The 21,814-nt window shown below is 43.2% G+C and overlaps 1 protein-coding gene across 2 annotated transcripts in view; it reads left to right on the top strand.

The window, feature by feature from the left end:
* Scap (SREBF chaperone) overlaps window positions 1-21,814 on the top strand; it is a 59,246-nt gene that overhangs the window by 11,962 nt on the left and 25,470 nt on the right. For both annotated transcript variants that reach the window (XM_051203476.1, XM_051203482.1), the window contains exon 2: window positions 17,971-18,189. In XM_051203476.1, the coding sequence (XP_051059433.1) occupies window positions 18,068-18,189 (122 nt within the window). In that variant the 5' untranslated portion in view covers window positions 17,971-18,067. The remainder of the gene's footprint in view (window positions 1-17,970; window positions 18,190-21,814) is intronic.

Here is a 21,814-nt window from a genome sequence, read left to right as displayed (position 1 = left end):
TGAAACTAAACCAAAATAAATAATTCTTTTAATTTATTTATGTCAGTATTTTATCACAGCAACAGTGTCTAAGTAATGGTGAAAATTGGTCCCAGAGAAATGAGGCTGTTGCTGTGACTCCCACACCTTCTGGGTTTGAAGCCTTGGGAACTGGTATGCAGGAGCTGCAAAGAGTTTGGAGAGCTGGAAGTGGTGGCACACACCTTTGGTCCTCTATGCGGGTGGATCTCTGAGTTTGAGGCAGCTTGGTCTACAGAGTGAGTTCCAGGACAGCCAGGGCTATAAAGAGAGACTGTCTCAGAAACAAAGTTTAGAGCCGTGGACTAGGGAAGCCCTACAGTGTTATTTATAGAACTTAGGTGATTCAGGTAGGAGGCGATTTAGCAGGTGAGGATGCTGATAAAATATGAGTAATGAGAACTGTGCTGAGAGGTTTTGGGTGGGAGAAGTACTCTACGTTTTGGCCAGGCCTGGTACAGGCTTATAATACCATCTCCTGAGGAGACTGAGGCAGGAGGATGGCAAGTTAATTGCCTGCCTCGTAACATACTGAGACTGTCTGAGATTTTTTTTTTTTTTTTTTAAGGTTTCTCAAGATAGAGTTTCTCTGTGTCCAGGCTGTCCTGGAACTCACTCTGTAGACTAGGCTGGCCTCGAACTCACAGAGATCCCACCTGCCTCTGTCTCCCGAGTGCTGGAATTAAAGACTTGGGCCACCACCACCCAGCCCGCCTGAGAGTCTTTAAAAAGTAAAAAGAGGACTGGGGATTGGCTTAGTGGTGTAGTGCCCTAAGCCCAGGTTCCACCCTAAGTTCCAGAAGAAAAAAGGAATTTCTGGGTCTAAGATTTTGTGTGAGGCTAAATTGAGGATGATAGATTAGTGGTAGGAGGTGTAAGTTCATTAATTATAGAATGCTTACCTAGCATGCACAGTCCTAGATTTGATCCCCAGCACTGCATACATTGAATATAGTGGCAAATGCCTGTCATTCCAGGAGTCAGGAGGTGGAGACAGGAGGGTCAGAAATTCAAAGTCATCGACTCAGACCCCCTGAACGTGGGTGTCAGTTAGGCTTGGGTAGTCTATGGGGCCTCTGGTAATGGATCAGTATTTATCCCTAGTGTATGAATAGAGTTTGGGAGCCCATTCCACATAGAGCGACACTCTCTCAGCCTAGACACATGGGAGAGGGCCTAGGCCCTGCTCCAAGTGGTATGACAGACTGATGATCCCCCATGAAAGGCCTCACCCTCCCTGGGGAGCCAAAAGGGGATGGGATTGGTGGTTGGTGGGGGGCATGGGAGGATGGGAGGGAGAGAGAACTGGGATTGATATATAAAACAAGTTTGTTTCTAATTTGAACTAAAAAAAAGAAAGAAACATAAGTAAATGAGAAAAAAAAGAAAGAAATCCAAGGGCATCCTCAGCTACATAGCAAATTTGAGGCTGACCTGAACTATATGAAACTCTGACTCAGTTAAAAAAAAGAAGTGGCTGAAGGTGAGAGGTTCATATGTGGATAAGAGGAGAGTGTAGGGATGATAATAACCAGAATATATTATATACATATATGAAATTGCCAGAGGAAAAAAAAATCCATTTTTTTGAGACAGGGTTTCTCTGTATTGTTTTGGAGCCTGTCCTAGAACTAGCTCTGTAGACCAGGCTAGCCTTGAACTCAGAGATCTGCCTGTCTCTGCCTCCCGGCCCCCCCCCCAAAAAGTCAAATTTTTAAAGTGATAAAATTAATTTGTCTAGTGAAGAAATTTCAAGCATTAAAGCGTTCAGCTGGGATGGCTTATAGTGTGGCATGTGGGAGGGTAAACCAGACCTGAAGGATTTGAAAAATTTGCAGCATACCCAGAGAAAGAGCAGGAGATTGTGGCTGCTGAAGCAATTAGGACTGTTACAGAAGCTGGTATAATACTTTGCACAAAAGCAGTATGGAAGGCACATTGAAAGCATCTCAGGAATTGGCCAGTTTCTACCTGTAGCATCCTGCTCACATGTGTAAAGGTTTTGGCTTATGTGAGAGACTGCTTTGAGAAGAGAGTGTTGGGGTGCACAGGAGTCTGGTCTTGGCTCAGTCATGCTGGCACTCAGAGACCACTGCAGCCGTGGTTCAAGGGGTCCTAGCTAGTGTTTGAGTAGGCAGCATCACATGGTGCTACCCAGGAAATTCAGTTTCGAAGGATGCAGAATATAAGAGTTATGGAGGTTATGGAGACTTCGCCTAAATTTTTCTTTTCTTCTTTCATTAAATTATTTGGTGTGTTTGTGTCATGGGGGTCGAAGGACAGTTTGTAAAAGTCAGCTCCCTCTTTTCACCATGTGGATCCTAGGAACTGAACTCAGGTCATCACTCTAAGTAGCAAGAACCTTTGTCCACCAGTCCATTGTGTCAGCTCCCACCTAAATTTCCAAAGGAAAGCCTTGGCCAGACCTGGTGGCATTTATTCTCAGCACTCAGGAGGCAGAGACAAGTAGATCCTGAGTTTGAGGTCAACCTGGTCTACAGAGTGAGCTCAGGACACCCAGGGCTACACAGAAAACTTTGTCTGAATAAAGAAAAAACAAAAGAATCACACACATACACAAAGCCTGAAAGACCAAGGAATGTATGTTGTTATGAGCATGTTTTCCCACCAGCCTGGCCCCAGAGCTGCACCAGCCCCAAATAACACACAGAGACGCTGTATTAGGTATAAAGCTGTCAGCCTGTTACTAGTGTTTCTTATTGGCTAGCTGTCTTAAATATTAACCCATTTCTATTAATCTGTGTGTTTCCACATGGTTCGGGTCCTTCTCTCTGTCCTACATTTTGAATCTCCCATCTACCTCTCCCTGAAACCTCCTTGTCTCCTAGTCTTGCTTATCTTGCTTTCCTATTGGCCAACAGGGCTTTATTCATTAACCAAGAAGAGAAACATATTTACAGAAAGATATCTCTGTAAGAACTAGTTAAGAACAAGCCTAAGCTATTGACTGAGCTTTTATAATTAATAAGAAGTCTCCTTGTGATTTGGTAGCTGGCTGATGGGACAGAGAAAGACTCACACTACATCTCCCATTTTTCACTTCAGAAAGAGATCCCTGAATCTAATCTCCTTTGTTTATCTTTTCCTCTAATCATGACCAGTAACAATTTATAACCAATCCTCCTAAACGATGACAAACATCCATAACCCACTGAATGACCAAAATCCACCCACCCCATCTCTTGGGAATGTGGGTGTTGTATTTGGTAGACTGCTTCCTGTTGTCTGGGGGGTGTTGGCATCTTTGGGGAACCTGAGAAAATGACCAAGTCCTGGCTAGGATAGTCTATGAGGCTGGACTATCTCAGTCAGCAGCCTTGAAGCTGCTGGATGCAGAACTCTGAGGAAACTGTAACATGAAGAAACTGCAACAGAGGTACTCTGAGAGGCCAGATCACCTGGACCATTGTCCCCTTGCTCTGAAAATAAACTGTGAAAGGTAACATACACATCCACAGTAACACAAGATGATTTTTGTTTTATGTTTGGACAGGTAAAATATGTCTGTCACCTGTCTTTGTAGTTTCTCTGGGTGTATTTATGTCATTAGCCAGGAATTTCTGGGGGTTTCCACCTGATAAAACCTGATCCTCTTTAATCTTTATAAATCCACAGTCTTTCATTTTCTGTGGAAACAAAAGCAAAACCTTTTCTCCAATGCAACATATTTTTGACTTCCATTTTGAAGTTAATATACTTTAAAAATATATAGGTTGGTTTAATTTAGCCATTTCCTTAATCCAGTGTCTCTTGGCAGCTATTGTTTGTTCATCAGTTATCAAAAAATTCAAAGACAGCACAGTGACATACAGGATCCAGACTCCCTGTGTATTTCCCATCTCTACATGGGTTCTTCTTTTTAATTACTTTACTCTTTCTTTAAAGACTTAATCTGGGTTTTTTTGTTTGTTTTTTGTTTTGTTTTGTTTTATGAGACAGGGTTTCTCTGTGTAACAGCTCTGGCTGTCTTAGAACTAGCTCTGTAGACCAGAATGGCCTTGAGCTCACAGAAATCTGCCTGCCTTTACCTCCTGAGTGCTAGGACTAAAGGTGTGCACCACCACTGCAGGGCTACTCTGTTATTTATTTTTTTTTTTTTTTAACTTTTATTTGCTTGCTTGTTTTTGGTTTTTTGAGGCAGGGTTTTGCTGTAGCTTTCGAGCCTGTCCTGGAACTTGCTCAGTAGACCAGGCTGGCCTCCAACTCACAGAGATCCATCTCTCTCTCCCCTCTCTCTCCCGAGTGCTGGGATTAAAGGCTTGTGTGTGGTAGTAAAGGTTTATGGCACCACTGCTGAGCTTTGTTTGTTTGTTTTTATGACTGTGTCCTTTTTCTTTTCTTTTCTAAATGTACATATATTGTTAAACACACTGTAACCTTTTTTAAGGTTTTTGTTTTTCCATCTGAACCTGCTTTACTGCCTATTTGTAACCTTTTCTGTCTTCATGAACAAAATCTTAAACTGCTGCACGATGTTGTTGGTGATTTTACACTTTGCTCTTTGGGGGCCTGCCACCCAACTACCAAATAAATGCATGGAGACTTGCACTTAATTTATGAATGCCAGGCATTATATTGGCTTGTTTCTAGCTAGTTTTTCTTAAATTATCCCATCTACCTTTGCCTCTGGGCTTTTACCTTTCTCTATTTATTCTATATATCTTTCTTTCCTTCTTACTCCGTGGCTTTCTGAGTGGCTAGGTGGCTGGCCCCTGACAACCTCCTCTCCTTTTCTCGATCCTCTTTCTTCTTTCACACCTATTTATTCTCTGTGCCTGCCAGCCCCACCTGTTTCTCTCTTCTGCCTAGCTATTGGCCATTCAGCTCTTTATTTAGACCAATCATGTATTTTGGACATTTATAGAGTTAAACAAATGCAACATAAAAGAATGCAACAAATCTTTGCATCATTAAACAAATATTCTACAGCATGAACAAATGTAACACATCTTAAACTAATATTTCACAACAGTGAAGCCTATCTTATAAGCTGGCTGTGACTCAAGTCTGCAGGCTGTGTTGGGGAGGTGAATCTCTGTGCCGTGGCCTGCATGACAGACTGTGGAACTAGTAAGCTGTGTTTGGCTCTATTTTTGTGTCTTTTTAAAGCTTTCTCAGGTCGTATGTGGAAATACATGCTTGGATGTAGTCAGATTTTTCTGTCCCTCCAGCCAGCTCCTATATCATCATGACATGGAGACATATTATGAAAGCTCAGTGGATAGTTTAGACTTGTTTCTAACTAGCTCTTATAACTAAAATTAACCTTTATCTTTTAATCTACATTCTTTTATGTGGTTTGGTTACCTTTCGTTTGTAATGCTCATGCTACGTGTTCTGTGTCCCTGGCATCTCTTCTTGACTCTACCCTCTTCCTTCCTAGTGTTCTCTCTGCCCTGAAAATTCTGCCTAATTATTTGTCAGTCAGTTTTTTATTAAACCAATCACAGTGACATATCTTTACATAACATAAGCAAGCATTTTTCAACAGGTAAGTTTATGGTGACTGTGATAATATCTGATTGTTGATGATTTGGTCATTTAATTATACTTATCCAGAAAGTTTTTAGGGCTTTGTTTTGTTTGAGACATTGTCTCATGTAACCCACCAGACTAGCCTGGAACTGACTTTATAGCTGAAGCTAGCCTTGAACTCTTAATCCTCCTGCTTCTGTCTCCCAGGTGCTGGGATTATAGGTCTGGTATTCATTATTCTGTCTTACTTTGGGGGGGGGTGTTTGTTTTTCTTTTTTGTTTTTGTTTTTGTTTTGTTTTTCTGTGTAGCCTTGGCTGTCCTGGAACTTGCTCTATAAACCAGGCAGGCCTGGAACTCACTGAGATCTGCATGCCTCTGTCTCCCAAGTGCTGGGATTAAAGGTGTGTGTGCCACCACTGCCTAACAAGGTTTTTTTGTTTTGTTTTTTTGTGTGTTTGTTTTGAGTCAGGTTCCCATATAGCACAGGCTGACTTTGAATTTAGCATGTAACTGAGGCTGGCTTTTAATTTAGGCCTTCTACCCCCAAAATACTAGGATTATGTGTGTGTACCACTTAGGACTTTTAAGTTTTTATTGTACCAAGAACTGTTCTAGGCACTGGTGTACAATCATGGGCAAGGAATTTGTTTATAGTCTTGTCAGGGCACAGACCACTCATAATTACAGATTTTTAAATTCTCTGAAAGACAGTAGGCTCTGTGAGAACAGTAGAGGGAACTACAGGCGAACATATGGTCAGGTGAGCTGTTTTTGTATAACGACCTGAGACGCAATAGATGTAAAAGAGCCAGCCTACACAGAGAAGGCAGCAGCGGAGAGAACAGCTGTGCCAGGGCCTGATGGAGCGAGGCTGGCGCCTGGATTGGAAGAGGACAGAATTAGGAAGGTGGCATGAGGTGAAGCTGGGGAAGACCAGGACAGCTTGTGCAGATCTCTTGCAGACTGGGACAGATGTCTGGAGTTTGTTCTAAGTGTAGAAGGAATCTGGCCAATGGTTAAGATAATCTTAGACTTTTTGACCCCTGAAAGAAGTCGATCAGAAGGCAAGAGAGGTAGCAACAGGAGCAGCTCAGCTGAGAGTTGGGTCTTGGAGACGGAAAAGAGGTTGAGAAGAACTACCAGATTTCTGCCTTGGGGACTGCAGCTGTGAGAACAGGATGAGCGAGATTAGAAAGTGCTTGTAAGAGAGAAGAATGAATTCAGATAAGAGATCCACATGATGTGTCAAATGTGTTGGTAAAACTCATGGTTTGTGCAGAGCGAGTTAGCTCATTTACAGTAGTAAACTGAGGAACAGTGCCAGTAACATGGTGATTGGTGACCAGCTTCCTCATAAAGTTTACCAATACTAAGAGATTTTTAAGAATAAAAACAGCCAAGAATTGTATTTTTTATTCTTTGGTTTTTTGAGACAGAGTTTCTCTGTGTAGCTTTGGAACCTGTCCTGGAACTCGCTCTGTAGATCAGGCTGGCCTCTAACTCACAGAGATCGGAAGATTAAAGGAGTGCACCACCAACACACAGCTTAACACTGAGAATTTTACAGAAGTTTCTCTAGAACAAGCAGTGGTAAGTGTGTGGACACTGCCCAGATTAGGGGTGTTTTAGGAAGCTCACTGAGTACAGTGTAGGTGGAGACCACATTCCATTGTCTCTCCCTCTTCCTCATTCCCCTCCCCCCTCTCTGGAGTCAATGTTTCTGTATGTAGCCCTGGTTGTCTTAGAACTCACTATGTAGACTACACTGGCCTCAAATCAAGAAATCCCTGCCCTGCCTCTGCCTCCCAAGTGCTGTGATTAAAGGCCCATGCCACCACTGCCTGGCTGTCCCTCTCCCTTTTAAAGTTTTGCTTTATTTGATTTGATTTGTGTTTGTGCATGGACAGATGTGTGTGTGTGGAAGTCAGAGGACAGCCTTCCATAGTTGGCCCTCTCCTTCCACCTAGGGTTCTAGGTATCACACTCAGGTCACCGTGCGTGGACAGCAAGCACATCCACCTGCTGAGCCATCTTTTGGCTTCTAATCACATTTTCTTCTGGTAAATGTGTTAATGAGCTTTCTGTCACTATAACCAAATACCTTAAATAGCTTGTTTATAGAGAACCAAGTGTTTTCTCTCCTTTTTCTTCTGGTTCAGCCTTTTTGAGTGCTGGGGTTAACAGTCACCAGCCACCCCTACACCCCATTTTACAGGTCCCATTCCACAGCTGAGTTGCTTTGGGGCCTGTAGAGAGGCAGCACATGATAGTGGGAAGCAAATGAAAGAGCTCACCTGTTTCCTTTACTACAGGGAGACAGGCCAGGGGCCCACAGTCTCCTCCAAAACTCTGCCCCAGTGACTGGAGACTTCCATCAGCTCCATCCCTCCATAGCATCGCCAGCCTCAGACTAAGTACTGGACACTTGGGCCTTGGGGAGACATTCCAGACCAAATTAGTAAAAACAAAACAAACAAAACAAACCCAAACTAAGTAAACAAAAACTGGTCTCTATTAGATGTAAATGCCTTCTAGGAAGAATTACAAATGTTTGAGTTTGCTGACTTGTACTGTGGAGCTGGTACTGTCGTTAGTATTTTGTTGGGATACTGATGTTGGGTTATTCTGCTGTGCACCAGCCTTCTGTAGGTTCTGTGGCCTGCTCCAGTACCATTGTTGACTGGGCTCTGTTACTTTATTTGTTTTGTTTTTGCTTTTGTTTTTCAAGACAGGGTTCTCTGTGTAGTCCTGGCTGTCCTGGAACTCACTCTGCAGACCAGGCTGGCCTCAAACTCACAGTTTCCACCTGCCTCTGCCTCTAACTGCTGGGATTAAAGGCGTGTGCCACCACACAGGCAGGCTCTGTTATTTTTGGTGCCTGACTTTGCAACATGTAAATCTTTCTCAAGACTGTGCCTGGCTACACAGCTGGTGTGCTACAGGCAGTGAAATAAGTGGTGTTAGGGCGAGGGGAGGGACTAAGAAGATGGGTCAGTTGGTAAAGTACTTGTGTACTAGAGACCTCAGTGATTTCAATGCCCTATGCAAACTGGGCATGGTAGCTGTAATCCCGCCACCTGGGAGGGAGGGTCAGGAAGATCTCTGGGGCTCAGCCTCAGCTTGGTTCTGTTTGGACCTAGTTTATTGTATGAAGCAAGAGCAATAGTGTGTGTAAAGTGCTTACAATTGTATTTGTACAAGATAATCACCAAATGAACAGTGTGGCTGTAGCACTGCAGCACTTGTTTATTTGTTTGTTTATTTATTTGTGCAGCCGAACCACAGTTTCCCCTCCCTCTACTCCTACCAGCCCCTCTTCCCCACCTCCTGTTTGCCTCCCCCATCTGCTTCTCCTCACATTCTGTTCAGAAAAAAGACAGACCTACCATGGATATCAACAACCATGGCATAACAAGCTGTAATAAGACTAAGTACCTCCCCGGATATTAAGCTATTGTATTTTGACTTTACTATTTAGTGTTACTATGCTACTGTTGCTACTTTGTATTAAGGTACTTTGGGAGAAAATATGGACACAAAAGCAAAATAAAAATAACTCAATAATTCCACCTTCCAGGAGTAAATTCTGTCCGTATTTTGAAATTTAAAGATTTTTTTTTAGTAATATTATGAACATATGTTTACACACTTAATCTTTTCCTCCCTCCCTTCCTTCTTTCCTTCTTCCCATTAATTTATCATCATATGTAGACAAGGCTGTTTTCAAAGTCAATGCACAGCTAGAAAGACCTTCTTTAGCCACCATCTTCCCAAGTGCTAGAGTGCAGACAGACATTTACGTGCAAGTCTATTAGAAGGCTGGGGACAACTACTCTGTAGGACCCCAGAGTCTGCAAGTACTTTGCTCTCTGAGCCATCTTGTCAACTCTTTTATAATAATAAGATCATTTTAAAGTACTTTTTATGGACAATTTCATACTTAGAACTATATAAGAATCTCAAGTTATCTGTCACCCACTCTTGACAATTACTATAGTTGTGGCCAAGGCTACTCATTTAAAGGTAATTTGGCACTATATCTATTTAGCAAAATAACACTAGTAGGCAAGTGCTGTACTACTGATACTCTAGCCCTTGGAGTTTTGAGACAAAGTCCCCCTATGTATAGCTCTGGCTGGCTTTGAACTCCATGATTAGTTTAGCCTTGAATTTGACATCATCCTGCCTCTGCCTGTTAAGTGTCAGGATTACAGGTGTGTACTATTTGTATCTGGCTTGTCATACTTTATCTTTTTTTGTTTTAATCTTTTAGAAGAAAGGTTTTACCATACAACTCAGGCTATAGCCAGGCTGGACCCTGAGCTTTTAGTCCTCCTGCTTCTGCCTCCGAGGATGTACTTTTTTTGTTTGTTTGTTTTTCAAGACATGGTTTTTCTGTATAGCTTTGGCTGTCCTGGAACTTACTCTGTAGATCAGGCTGGCTTTGAACTCAGAGATTTGCCTGGTTCTGCCTCCAGAGTGCTGGGATTAAAGGTGTGTGCCACTACTGTCTTGGCAAACTTTTCTTAAGTAGGTGTCTTAGAGAGATCCTGCCCCTAAAAACTAAAATGGCCAGGCATGGTGGTGTATGTCTTTACTCCCAATATTCAGGAGGCAGAGGCAGGTGAATCTCTTGAGTTGGAGGGCAGCCTGGTCTACAGAGTGAGTTCCAGGACAGCCACAGCTAAGTATAAAGACCCTGTCTCAAAAAATTAAATAAAAAATAGTCTTAAATTGGAGATTTTTATAATTCAAAAGTTGGTCAAGCTAATGAGATAGCTTCTAACAGCATGGGAAAAAGAAGTGTCATTGAATTGAAGATAGAATGGTGGAAATTGTCAGATCTGGTTAGTAGAGATTAAACTGAAGAAAAACGAATAGCTTTCAAGGAACCAATAGGATAGTAATAAAAAGTCATTTGTTATCCAAAATCCAAATTTGGTGTTGAAAATATATTTGAGTAAATAGAAAAGAAGTCAGTATGTTTCTGTATGCAGATAGCATTATGTAGAAAACCCCACAGAATCTGTTAAGATCCTATAACTAAGTGATTTCAGTGCAGCTGCAGTATAAAAGATCACCTTAGGACCACCTAGATGGCTCACTGGTACAGATGCTTGCTGCCTGATGGTGCAAACCTGAAAACCCCAGTTTGATCCCTGTACTCACATAAAGATGGAAGGAACCAACAGAGTCCACAAATTGTCCTTTGAGCGACCATACATGTGTTGTAACATGTACCCAGTTATAGAAAAGCCAGTATAAAAGTAATGGAAACCAGAATTGTAAACACAGTTGCAAAAAAAAAAAAAAAAAAAAAAAAAAAGGGCAGGGAAGAAATATTAGGTGTAAATCTGAAAAATAACTACAGGAATTCTATAAACCCTTTGTACTAAAAACTATAAATGCTAAAGAAAGAAAAAAATACAAATGGAGATACACTTGGATTTGAAGTCTCAATGTAATAAATATACAAATGATATACAGCTTTAACATAACTTTTACCAAAATCCAAGGGTTGGAGAGATGGTTCTGTGCTTAAGCACACATGCTGCTTTTTCAGAGAACCAGAGCTAAATTCTTAGCACCAACATCAGATGGCTAACAATCCAGGGGCTCTGAAGTGGCTAGCCTGCATGGGTACCCACATTTGCATGCATGTAACTCACCCTACCCCAAACACATATACATGTGATGAAAAGTAAAGTAAATCTTAAGCCAGGCAGTGATGTCACACATCTTTAATCCCAGCACTCTGGATGGGAGGCAGAGGCAGATAGAACTCTTGAGTTTGAGGCCAGTTTGGTCTATAGAGTGAGTTCCAGGACAGCCAGGGCTACACAGAAAACTTTGTTTCAAAAACGATACAACAATAATAATACTTTTACAAAAATCTGTAAGCCAAGCACAGTGGCATGAAGCCTATAATCACAGCACTTGGAAGGCTGAGGCAGAAGATTGAGAATAATAATCTAACCAACAGTGGAGAGGGTACCATCTCCCCATGGAAGCAGAAGCAGAGATTTACAGCTAAGCACTGAGCTGTACTCCTGGAATCCAGTTGTAGACAGGGAGGAGTGATGAGCTTGGGTAGTGTGCTGGAAGTGGAACCGGTATTTATCCCTAGTGCACAGATGGACTTTGGGAGCCCATTCCCGATGGAAGGGTACTCTCTCAGCCTAGATACACGGGAAGGGCCTTGGTTGCCCCAAGTGATATGACAGACTTTGATGATCCCTCATGGGAGGTCTCACCCTCTCTGAGGAGTGGATGGGAGGTGGGATGGGGAGATGGGTGGGGGGAGTGGCTGGGTGGGAGGGAGAGGAACTGGGATTGGTATGTAAAAGGAGATTGTTTAAATTTAAAAATAAGAAAAAAAAAAAAAAGAAAGAAATCTTGCTTCTGTCTCCCCAAAACTGAGATTCCAGATCTGTGCCCATAAACCCAACTAACGAATTGCTTTTTTATCAGAGGTGCCAAGTCAGTTCAATGGAAGGAGGAAGTCTTCAAGAGACATGCAAACTGGGAGGGGGGCCCGTATGGGGGGTTAAGGAGGTAGGGGAGAGGGGGAGGAAATTAGTGAACGAACCTAGACTTAACCTGTACATTTTACCCAAAATGAACTCAGATGGGCACAGATTTAATGTAAAACAGTACAAATTTTAGGAGATTACATTATAATCAAGTAGTGTCACTTCTAAAAATTAATATACTCAAAGAATTAAAATCAGTCTTTAAGAAGCATACAAGAGCAGGGCAGTGGTGCACACCCTTAATCCCAGCACTCTGGGAGGCAGAGGCGAGGCAGGCAGCAAGTTCCAGGGCAGGGCTGTTAACACAGAGAAAGCCTGTCTCGAAAAACAAGAACAAAAAAAGCATGTAAGAATGTTTATTAGTGGTACTATTCACAATAGCTGGGGGTATAAGGGGGCAGAAACTACCCAATATTTGTCAACTGGTGAATGGATAAGCAAAATGTAACATATGCATTTAGTGATTGAACTGTAAAACTGGAATACTGATAACTTACTAGCATTGTTCAGTCTTGAAAACACACCATAGAAGAAGCCATTCACAGAGAGGCATTGTATGATCCCATTGTATGACATGTCCAGAAGTGGATTGGTGGATGTCAGAATGGCAGTACTGAAGGCAACAGGGAACCACAGTGAGTGGTAGGCGTGGTAGAATGTTCTGGACTTAGTGGTGATGGTTGGCAGGTAGGCCAGCACAGGTCACTTCTATGACCAATTTAAATGGTGGGTGATTTTTTTTTCTTATGGTATAATTTTTTTTTTTTTTTCAGGTAGGTTCTTGATGTATAGCCCTAGTTGCCTGGAACTTTCTGTATGGACCAGGCTAGTCTTGAATTTTTAGCATTCCTCTTGCCTCTTCCCAAATTCTGGGATTATGAGCCACTGTGCCTGACTTAATATTTTATTTAAAAAAATACTCAGCCTGGTGGTGGCGGAGGCGGCACATGCCTTTATTAATCCCAGCACTCGGGAGGCAGAGGCAGGTGGATCTCTGTGAGTTCGAGCCTAGCCTGGTCTATGAAGCTGTACAGAGAAACCCTGTTTCAAACAACAAAATACTCAACAATTTAAAAATAATGTGATTTGAAAAACGAGACATTTCTGTCTGGAGGAGCACTCAGTAGTTAAGAGCACGCACTGTTGTTACAGAGGACCCAGCTTCATTCCCTGCATCCACATGGCACCTCATAAGTGCTTGTAACTCCAGATCCAGAGGATCTGAAGCCTCTGGCCTCGTGTGCACATACCCTCAGACACACTTATACACACGATTAAGAATAAGTCCTTGACCCCCCCAAAAAAAAGTAGAAAAAGAAAATGAGGCACTTCCTGGAAGAAGACATACTGGTGGTGAATTAAATGCATGAAAAATTGGTCAGATGTGGTGTGCATCTGTAATTGTAGTTTGAAAAATATTTTGGTAATTTCTTATTTTTTGGCTGGGGGTTAAGACAAGGTGTCAGCCTTGGTCTTGAGCTTGCCAGGGCTAGTCTTGAATTCTTGATCCTGTTGCGTCCACTTCTCAAGTGCTTCAGTTATGGTACATGCTGCCACACCTGGTTTCCTTCCCCCCTTTGGCAGTACTGATGGCAGAGCCCACAGCATCATGGGTAGGAGGTAAGTGCTCTATCACAGAGCCCTGGTCCCCATTTTGGCAGTTTCTTAGAAATCTTATACTCTGCATCCCAGCATTTTTACTTCTACGCATTTATTTCAGAAAATGGTCAAAGCAAAAGAAGAGGATAGCAAATGAAGTGCTTAATATGTTAGTAGACTGTGTGTATGATTTCCCCCAAACTTCCATATTTGCACTTTATTTGGGATGAGCTAAGGTCATGGACACTTAAACTATAATATTAGTCTGTCTCTCCGCTGTGCTCACACACTTGTTCCTTTCCTTAACCCTTCCATTTTATGAGTTCTTGGGGTGACTTGGTGGGCTCATCCTCTCCTCCTAGGCCTCCTGGGCCGCTCTCCTGTGCTAGCAGTGTATTTTCTTTAAATGTAAAACTTAATTCGGCCTTCTAATAACAGGCTCCTTTGTTTTTGCTTATATATGGACTTTCCCAAAGGCAGGGGCAGAATTGCTTATGTTTTTTTTTTTTTTTTTTTGTTTGTTTGTTTTTCAAAACAGGATTTCTCTGTGTGTAACTCTGGTCTTCCTGGAATTTGCTGAGTGCTGGGATTAAAGGCTTGTGCCACCATGCCCAGCTTTTTTTTTTTTTTTCCTTCCTTATATTTTTATGTAACAGGTCTACTTGGGCCTCCAGGGCAAGACTGTCTCTTTAAATACGGGGAAGAAGGGCTGTAGATTTTGATCTGAAGCAACCGGTAACTCTGGGGCAATGTAGGAAAAACAGGTTATTGGCTCAGGTTGGGTAAATTTTGCTTTGTATTGAAATCTCTACTGTGTAGCAGACATACATAATGTCACTTCTTCCTAGGTTCAGTTGATCTGTGTCATGAGCTAAAATTTGGACTTGTTTTCCAGATGCTCTGAAGATTAATAATTAGTGTGATGGCAGTGAAATGGAGAGAGTCGGCTACAGAATGGGAGTGAATGCTGGCTTTGGTGTTCACCTCATGTCATTCTAAGTGTAAGAGAGCTGGGCTGCAGAGATGGGTCCCTTTCCCGTGTAGCTGATGTGCATGTATACAAGAGAGGCGGGAGAAGAGATAAGGATTAGAAATAGAATTTCCTGGAGGGTTTGGTCTTGGAAAACATTTAAGGGAAGAGATGTGGACAGCTAGTTAGGGTAGCCTGTCTCTGGGGAACATTTTGCTAGTGTGTCTCTGGCAGGCATACATTGTGTTGGTTTGCTTTTAGGGGCAGGATGGAGGGTAAAGGGATGGTGGGACAAGTAGTTGCTTCCTGGGGTCTCTGTTGAAAAGAGTTCCCCACTGTTGAACAGGCTCTGTCTTTTGAGGGCATGCACTTGAATAGTGGAACTGCTGTCCCTTTTGCTCCTTGTATGAGCAGCACTCACCTGCTGCCTCTGTTCACTCCCTGTGACAGAGACTTACAGGGACTTCTTGGTATCCCCTTAGAGAGGCTCCTGACTGGAAAATTGCATGTGCACCTTAAGTCTAGTGCCTCTAGGAAGATAGAAGGAGTGGTGGCCATTCCTGTGGATTTGTGAGGATTTGCTTCTGATTTCTGGTCTTGACATTTGAGTCATCTTTATAGTCTGGGTTGTCATCAGTGAGCTTAAACAAGCCAAGACACGTCTGAGCAAGTTCTTGATAGCATAGACCAAGGAAATGGCAACATGGAGCAGAAAGTGAATTTAAACTTGAATCTCATTAGAGAAGGATATCAAGAAGAGAATTCTAGATACTTGAGCTTCTGTAAGAACTTCCTATTTTATTTGATTGGTTTAAGATTAATAGCAAATACAGAAATAATTGTAAGTTAGATAATGGGATGGCTTATAGACTGGGGGAAAAAAGTTGATGAGCCAGTCTTTAGAAAGGACTGAAGCCAAAACAGCCTGGGGATCTTGGGAGCAAACCTCTGTGGGGTGAATAAGAACCACCAGTAATACATAGCCAGTTCTTCCTCCATTCCATTCAGAAGCCAGTGTCCACGCAGTGAGGCCCAGCTGGTATGGTCTGACTCAAGGTGGTACACTTTGACTGATAACCAGGACTGTGGACCTAGTAGGAGCCCGCGAGTGCCAATGGGCTGCTGTTACTTTAAAAGGAGACAGCTGACAGACAGAAGGCAGAAACAGTAGGATTCATCTGCCCTCAGTTCCTAAGAACAACTGTGGGACCAAGAACAGAGGCTGCAACCTAACACTACTGCCTTTGAGTAAGTGTAGTTTGGTGACTTCTGTTTCAAAGTCCTAAGCTTTTTGGTGCTGAGGGCAGATTATACTGGACAGTCTTTGTTAGTAATCACTGTTTGTTCAGGAATGTGTTTGGGGGTTTGCAATTCTTTGCTAAGGTTTTTCTAGGGATCTGTCAGTCTAGCCTGTGCACAGAAGAGGACGGGTGGGTGGGTGGGGGGGATGGGGTGCTCAAAGCAGCCATTTGGCAGAGCAGCTGAAGGTTATATTTGTTGTATAGTATGCTTGCTTATGCCCTCTGGGGAGTGGTCTTTTACAAATGCCAAATATGGGGCTGGGACATGTGTAGCTCAGTAGTAGAGCATTTGCTGAGCATTTGTGAGGCTCTGGGTTTGATTCTTAGCATGTGCAAAAACAAAAACAAAATCAAAAATCCTAATATGGAAAAAGGTTGAGAATTGGTAACTAGGCCTAGAAGGGAAGGCCTCTGGCTTGTTTGGTTAGACTGGCAAAGTGATCCAGTGTCTAGAGCAACAGGACCTTTCACAGCCCTGTTGTTTATGACCCAATGATCTGTGACGCCAGCCACTCAACAGCCCCAAAAGAGGTGGGCTCTTGTGGGAATTTGCAAAATATAAATAAGCTTTATTAACAATTATTACAGAAAAGTAGAAAGTTGAGGAAATGTGAGGAATTAAGCAAAAGCGATAGAAACTCCTGAGAAGAGAGAAGGGTTTTCAAGAGAGTACGAAACCACTCAATTTTGTAGTTTAGAGGTTTTATAGGGTTATTGCAAAGACTATGACCAAGGTAACTGTTGTGAGGTTGGTTCGTTCTCTGGACTGTGCTTTGGGTAGAGCCAAGTGGAGGGTCCACAGGATCTATGCATGTCCCCGTGGCCCAAGCAGGGAGATGCACTGTTGTCCACTGTTCATATGTGGTTCTCTTAGGAGTGGTTGAAGCCCCTTCTATCCATCTCCAGGTTTGTTAGTTATTGACCTTGCCCGTCTTCTTGTTGTTACTACTTGGCCATGGTAACCTTGCAGGTGTGTAAGTGCTGTGAACGAGTCTCATCTGCGTTTTCACATTTAGATGATCAGCCTGTGGCTTTACCATGGCAAAGTGTCACCTCTGTCACAGCCATCATTAGTAGCCTTGTGTTTAACTCCCTGTCCATGGGGTGCTCTGATGTGACCTTCTAGGCAGGAGCTTCTTGTTAAAAGCCATCCTTACTTACAGTCTAGTCTATTATGATTAGTTGCATTAGAAGCAAGACTGTGTGAAAGGATAATGGTGTCTTACATACATTTCTCAATTGCTTCTGATGGTGTGGGTGGAGAGCTGGCCAGGAGCCCATCTCTCCTCTTATCTGACTAGCTTGGTTGTCTCATACCCAACTATAAAGCTCACTTACTCAACTTCCTCAGTGTTCCAGACCTTGCTATGCTAACCCTTACTCATCTTTTAAACCCTAGCCTGTCTTCTTACTGCACAATAAATGAGCAACTTTCAGTTTTACCATGGGCTCTCTTGTCTTAGTGCCTACAGACAGCGAGCTCTTGTGTCAAGAGAGCGGTGTATACAGCAAGGCAGTGGTGGTGCACATCTTTAGTCCCAGCACTTGGGAGGCAGAGACGGGCGGATCTCTGTGAGTTTGAGGCCAGCCTGGTCTATAGAGCGAGTTCCAGGACAGCCAAGGCTGTTAACATGGAGATAGCCTGTCTTGAAAAACCAGAGGGGAGGAGGAGGGGGTAGAGAGAAGACGGTAGAGAGGGGCTTATAGTCACTTACAAAGGTACCAACGTTGTACTTGTGCTTATGTTGAGACTCATTTCTCTAGACCCTACATATCCTGAAACCAGTCCCTAGCCAAATGAATAACTGCCACCTCCTATTGGCAGTCCTGCTGTGCAGAACTTAATGTTCTATTTTATTGTATGTGCATTGATGTCTGTGTGAGGGTGCCGGATCCCCTAGAACTGGAGTTACAGACAGTTATGAGCTGCTATATGGGTCCTGGGAATTGAACCCAGGTCCTCAGGAAGAGTAGCCAGTGCTCTTAACCCCTGAGCCATCTCTCTAGCCCCCTAATACTTAATGTTAATTTACTTTTCGCCCTTCTGGTTAGGTACCTGCAGATGATGTCCATTGTCATTGGTATCCAACATCTACCGGGCTGATCCATGGTCACTTTCCGGGATGGCAACAAGGTGACTTAGCTGAGGATGACCCTGACTGAAAGGCTGCGTGAGAAGATATCTCAGGCCTTCTACAACCATGGACTGCTCTGTGCATCCTACCCTATCCCCATCATCCTCTTCACAGGGCTCTGCATCTTGGCCTGCTGGTATGTTTCTGCTTTGCCCTCTGTGTGGTAGAATAGTGTTGTGTGACTTCACTAAACTGCTGTGCTGGAACTCTTGGACACTGTACATTCTCACGTCATGGGGATGTGATACTCATTGGAGCTGCACACTGGAGAGTCTGGGAGAAATTTGTAAAAGTTAATAAGAGAACATTGTGTGTGTGGGGGGGAAAGGAAACTAGTGCTTGTTGGTGTGACAAAATGATAAAATGATACACCACATTTATTCACAACACCAGTGGTGATTTTCTCCTTCTAAGAAGCTTCAAGGCATAATCTTTAATTTTAATTTTCTGTCCTTGAAGTGACAGTTTCCCTTTGGTGTTTAACAAGAGCCCCCAAGTATTGCAAGGTGAAGTGTGCATTTGAATAGCTCGCTGGGTGCTGTCTGTAGGCTGACTCCAAAGGCTTGCTTCTCTAAATGCTTGCCATTTTGTCATGTTCATATGAAGCCTTCTTCTGATACTCGGGGCCTGATGTGTTGGGAGGGTTGTAGTAGAAGCCATGGGTGCTTGTGTTTCTTGCCTGTTTTTCACACAAGCCTTGTAGAAGCCTGAAGACTGACTGATTATGGCTTTGTAAGATGAGGGACTTGGTATAAAGTGGTCTCTTTAACCATAGGACATTGTCAGCTGTGTAAAGAGCCCATCTTAATATCATTTTCTCTAGAAAGAACTCTGTTTTCTAGGCCGGGGTGTAGCTCAATGGTTAGAGCTTTCTTTGGTTTGTTCAGGGCACCAAAAGAAAAATGAAGTTTTCCAGATTCACTGTGTGCAGTACTGTGTTAGAGCTAGTCTGGTGCAGGACTGAACCTCCTATTTAGATCTGTTGCAAATGATACCAGGCTCTCCCCTAGTTCACAGTAAGAAAGACGAGTATCATTCAGTGAGCGTCTCCTGCCTTGTGCCATGTTGGTGACTCAGAAATATAACTATATTTCTCATTTGTCCTCACAAGACTTAGGAAATGGTCCAGTTATCCCTTCATTCCACAAAGTGGGTAGCCTGCCTGGTTCATACCATTGCTAAAGATGGAAAGTGGGCCTCAAGAACTGTGGTGCCTGCTCCTGTAGCCTCTCTTACCTGCCTCTTCATTCTGGCTCAGTGTATATTGGTGTTTAAAAATCTACCAAACTGTTTGGCATATGATGATAAGTTACTTACAGTGACACACTAATGATGAATTAGGAGTGCTGTGAGAACCCAGCTATACAAAACAGCAACAGAAACTCTCTCACCTGACTGCTTCCTTTCTCTTAGAGTTTTACTTTCCTCCCCCTGGTTTATAGGATACAGCAGGGTTCTCAAACATGAAGTAGCACCAAAGCCGTATGGAAGGCAGGTTAAACACAGATTGGTGGGCTTTCATTCATCAGGTTTTTTTGAACCTAAAAATTTGCTGCTGTCACAAGTTCTGAAGTCTGGGGATCACACACTGGGAAGCACTGAGCAATTTCCATTTGTGCCTGGAACTCACTATGAGAGCACCTGCCTCTGCCTGCTGAGTACTGAGATTAAAGGTGTGTACCACCACACTAAGCTCCCCCAATTTTTTAAATAACTAATTTTATTTTATGTACATTGGCATGAGGGGTTCAGATCTCCTGGAACTGGACTTACTGACAATTGTGAGCCACCATGTGGGTGCTGAGAATTGAACCCAGGTCCTCTGGAAGAGCAGCCAGTGTTCTTAACTGCTGAGCCACGTCTCTAGCCCCTGTACATGGAGTTTCTCTTCCTCCTAGTCCTACCGCTGTTCCATCCCAAATAAACACACAGAGGCTTATGCTATTTCTTATCCCATTTCTATTGATCTGTGGATCTCCATGTGGTTTTGGCTTACTGGAGAATGCCAGGTGTCCTGTCTTCCCGGTAGCTACATGACTTGGTGTCTGTCTGGTGGCCTCTCTCTGCATCCTCTCCCCAGAACTCTCCTCGTCTGGTCGCCCCGCCTATACTTCCTGCCTGGCTGCTGGCCAATCAGTGTTTTACCCATCAACCAGTAAGAGAAACTTATATTAACAGCATGCAGAAGGACGTCCCCCATCAAGCCCCCATCCCCCGAAATCTTCTTTTGAGGATGAACTACTACTTCCCATCATTGCAGGGTTTTGTTTGTTTGTTTTGTTTTGTTTGTTTTTCTTACGGCATATTTTCTTGGGGGGGCAGTGGATCATTGAGACAGGGTTTCTCTGTGTAACAGCCCTGGCTGTCCTGGAATTCCATGGCCTCGAACTAACAGAGATCCACCTGCCTCTGCCTCCCAGTGCTGGGATTAAAGGCTTGCACCACCACCGCCTGGCTTTTCCATAGTTTCTTAAGCAACTTCCCTGCTCATATGCCAAATTAACGAGATGTCTTTAAAAATTGCTCCCTACATTTTTACTTATTCATTTTGTGTGCTTGTGTGGAAATCAAAAGAAAACTTTCTATTCACTGTGTGGATCTGATAGCTGGAATACAAGTCAGCCTTTACCCACTGAGCCATCTCAGCAGCTCTAACTGAATGTGTTTTGGCATATTAATTAATGCATTTGGTATGAATAGCACACAGGCTAGTAGTACCATTGAAAGGCTAACCAGATGACTCTGGAAGGCCAGATATGTTTGAAGTCCTGAGCAAATTCTCCCACTTGATCCTGGAAGGGAGCTTTCGAATCAGAGGTTCAGTGAACTAATTTTACAGAGTTGCATACTGCCAGGCCTGTAGGAGTGTGGTTTCTTCACCCCTACAGTTCAGGGTGTATTCTTGGGTGTGGCTTTTGTGGTTATTGTTTCCGGGGTGCTTTACCAGGTAGGGATTTGGAGACAGGCTGCTTTGAGCCATGGTGTAGAGATGTTCTTACTTACTTTCCTTCTCTGACAGGAGCTCACTGAGTTCTTGAACTTAGGCATACAAATCTCATTTTCTATTCTGGGAAGTATTTCAGTTGGAACAACTCCCTTTCTGTCAGAGACTTGAGTTGCCTACAGAAAACAAAGCATGGGCAGCAGCCAGCTTTTAATAATTGTGTTAGATATTTAGGTTCCATTTAATTGTTTTTTATCTCTTAGGTAAGTTTGTTAAGGACCTCTGCACTTAATATCCTTCCTCAGATCCAGTAGTTTTCTGAGCTGTAGCAATATAGCTGTGTTTGCCCCAGTTCATCACCAAGTACCCTCCAGAAAGGAACAGAGCCACACTAGAGTGGGTAGTGACCAGTGGTGGCTCAGAAATGTGTGCCTCTCTCCATCAGGCTGAAGAGTCAAGGGTTGAGAAGTTGTGTATGTAGGAGTCGGATACCCTCAGACAGCACCAGGGGTCAGATTTTCTTCTCTAAGCTGGCACTGAGGCTCTGGGGTCAGTGACTGAGACCTGAGGATACTCCTTCCTGTAGCCTGAACACTGAGCCTTGTATGTGGGCTTTGGTAAATTCTCTCCTGCCTGGCTCCTAAGTGCAGTAACTGTTTATTCCCCTCCTGGGAAAATCTGATGAAACCTACAGCAAATAGGCATTGTAGCAAAAGATGTATTTATATTTCCTAGAGGTTAGGCTTCTGGGACCCAAGGGGGTGACCCAGAAGGTTCCTAGACCTTCCTTGGTAGAGTATGTATGTGGGGGTGCACT

This window comes from Phodopus roborovskii, unplaced genomic scaffold, assembly GCF_943737965.1.
Source record: "Phodopus roborovskii unplaced genomic scaffold, PHOROB, whole genome shotgun sequence".
Lineage (NCBI taxonomy): Eukaryota > Metazoa > Chordata > Mammalia > Rodentia > Cricetidae > Phodopus > Phodopus roborovskii.
Note: the sequence above shows the minus strand (reverse complement) of the source record. Positions and strands in the feature narration are given on the sequence as shown.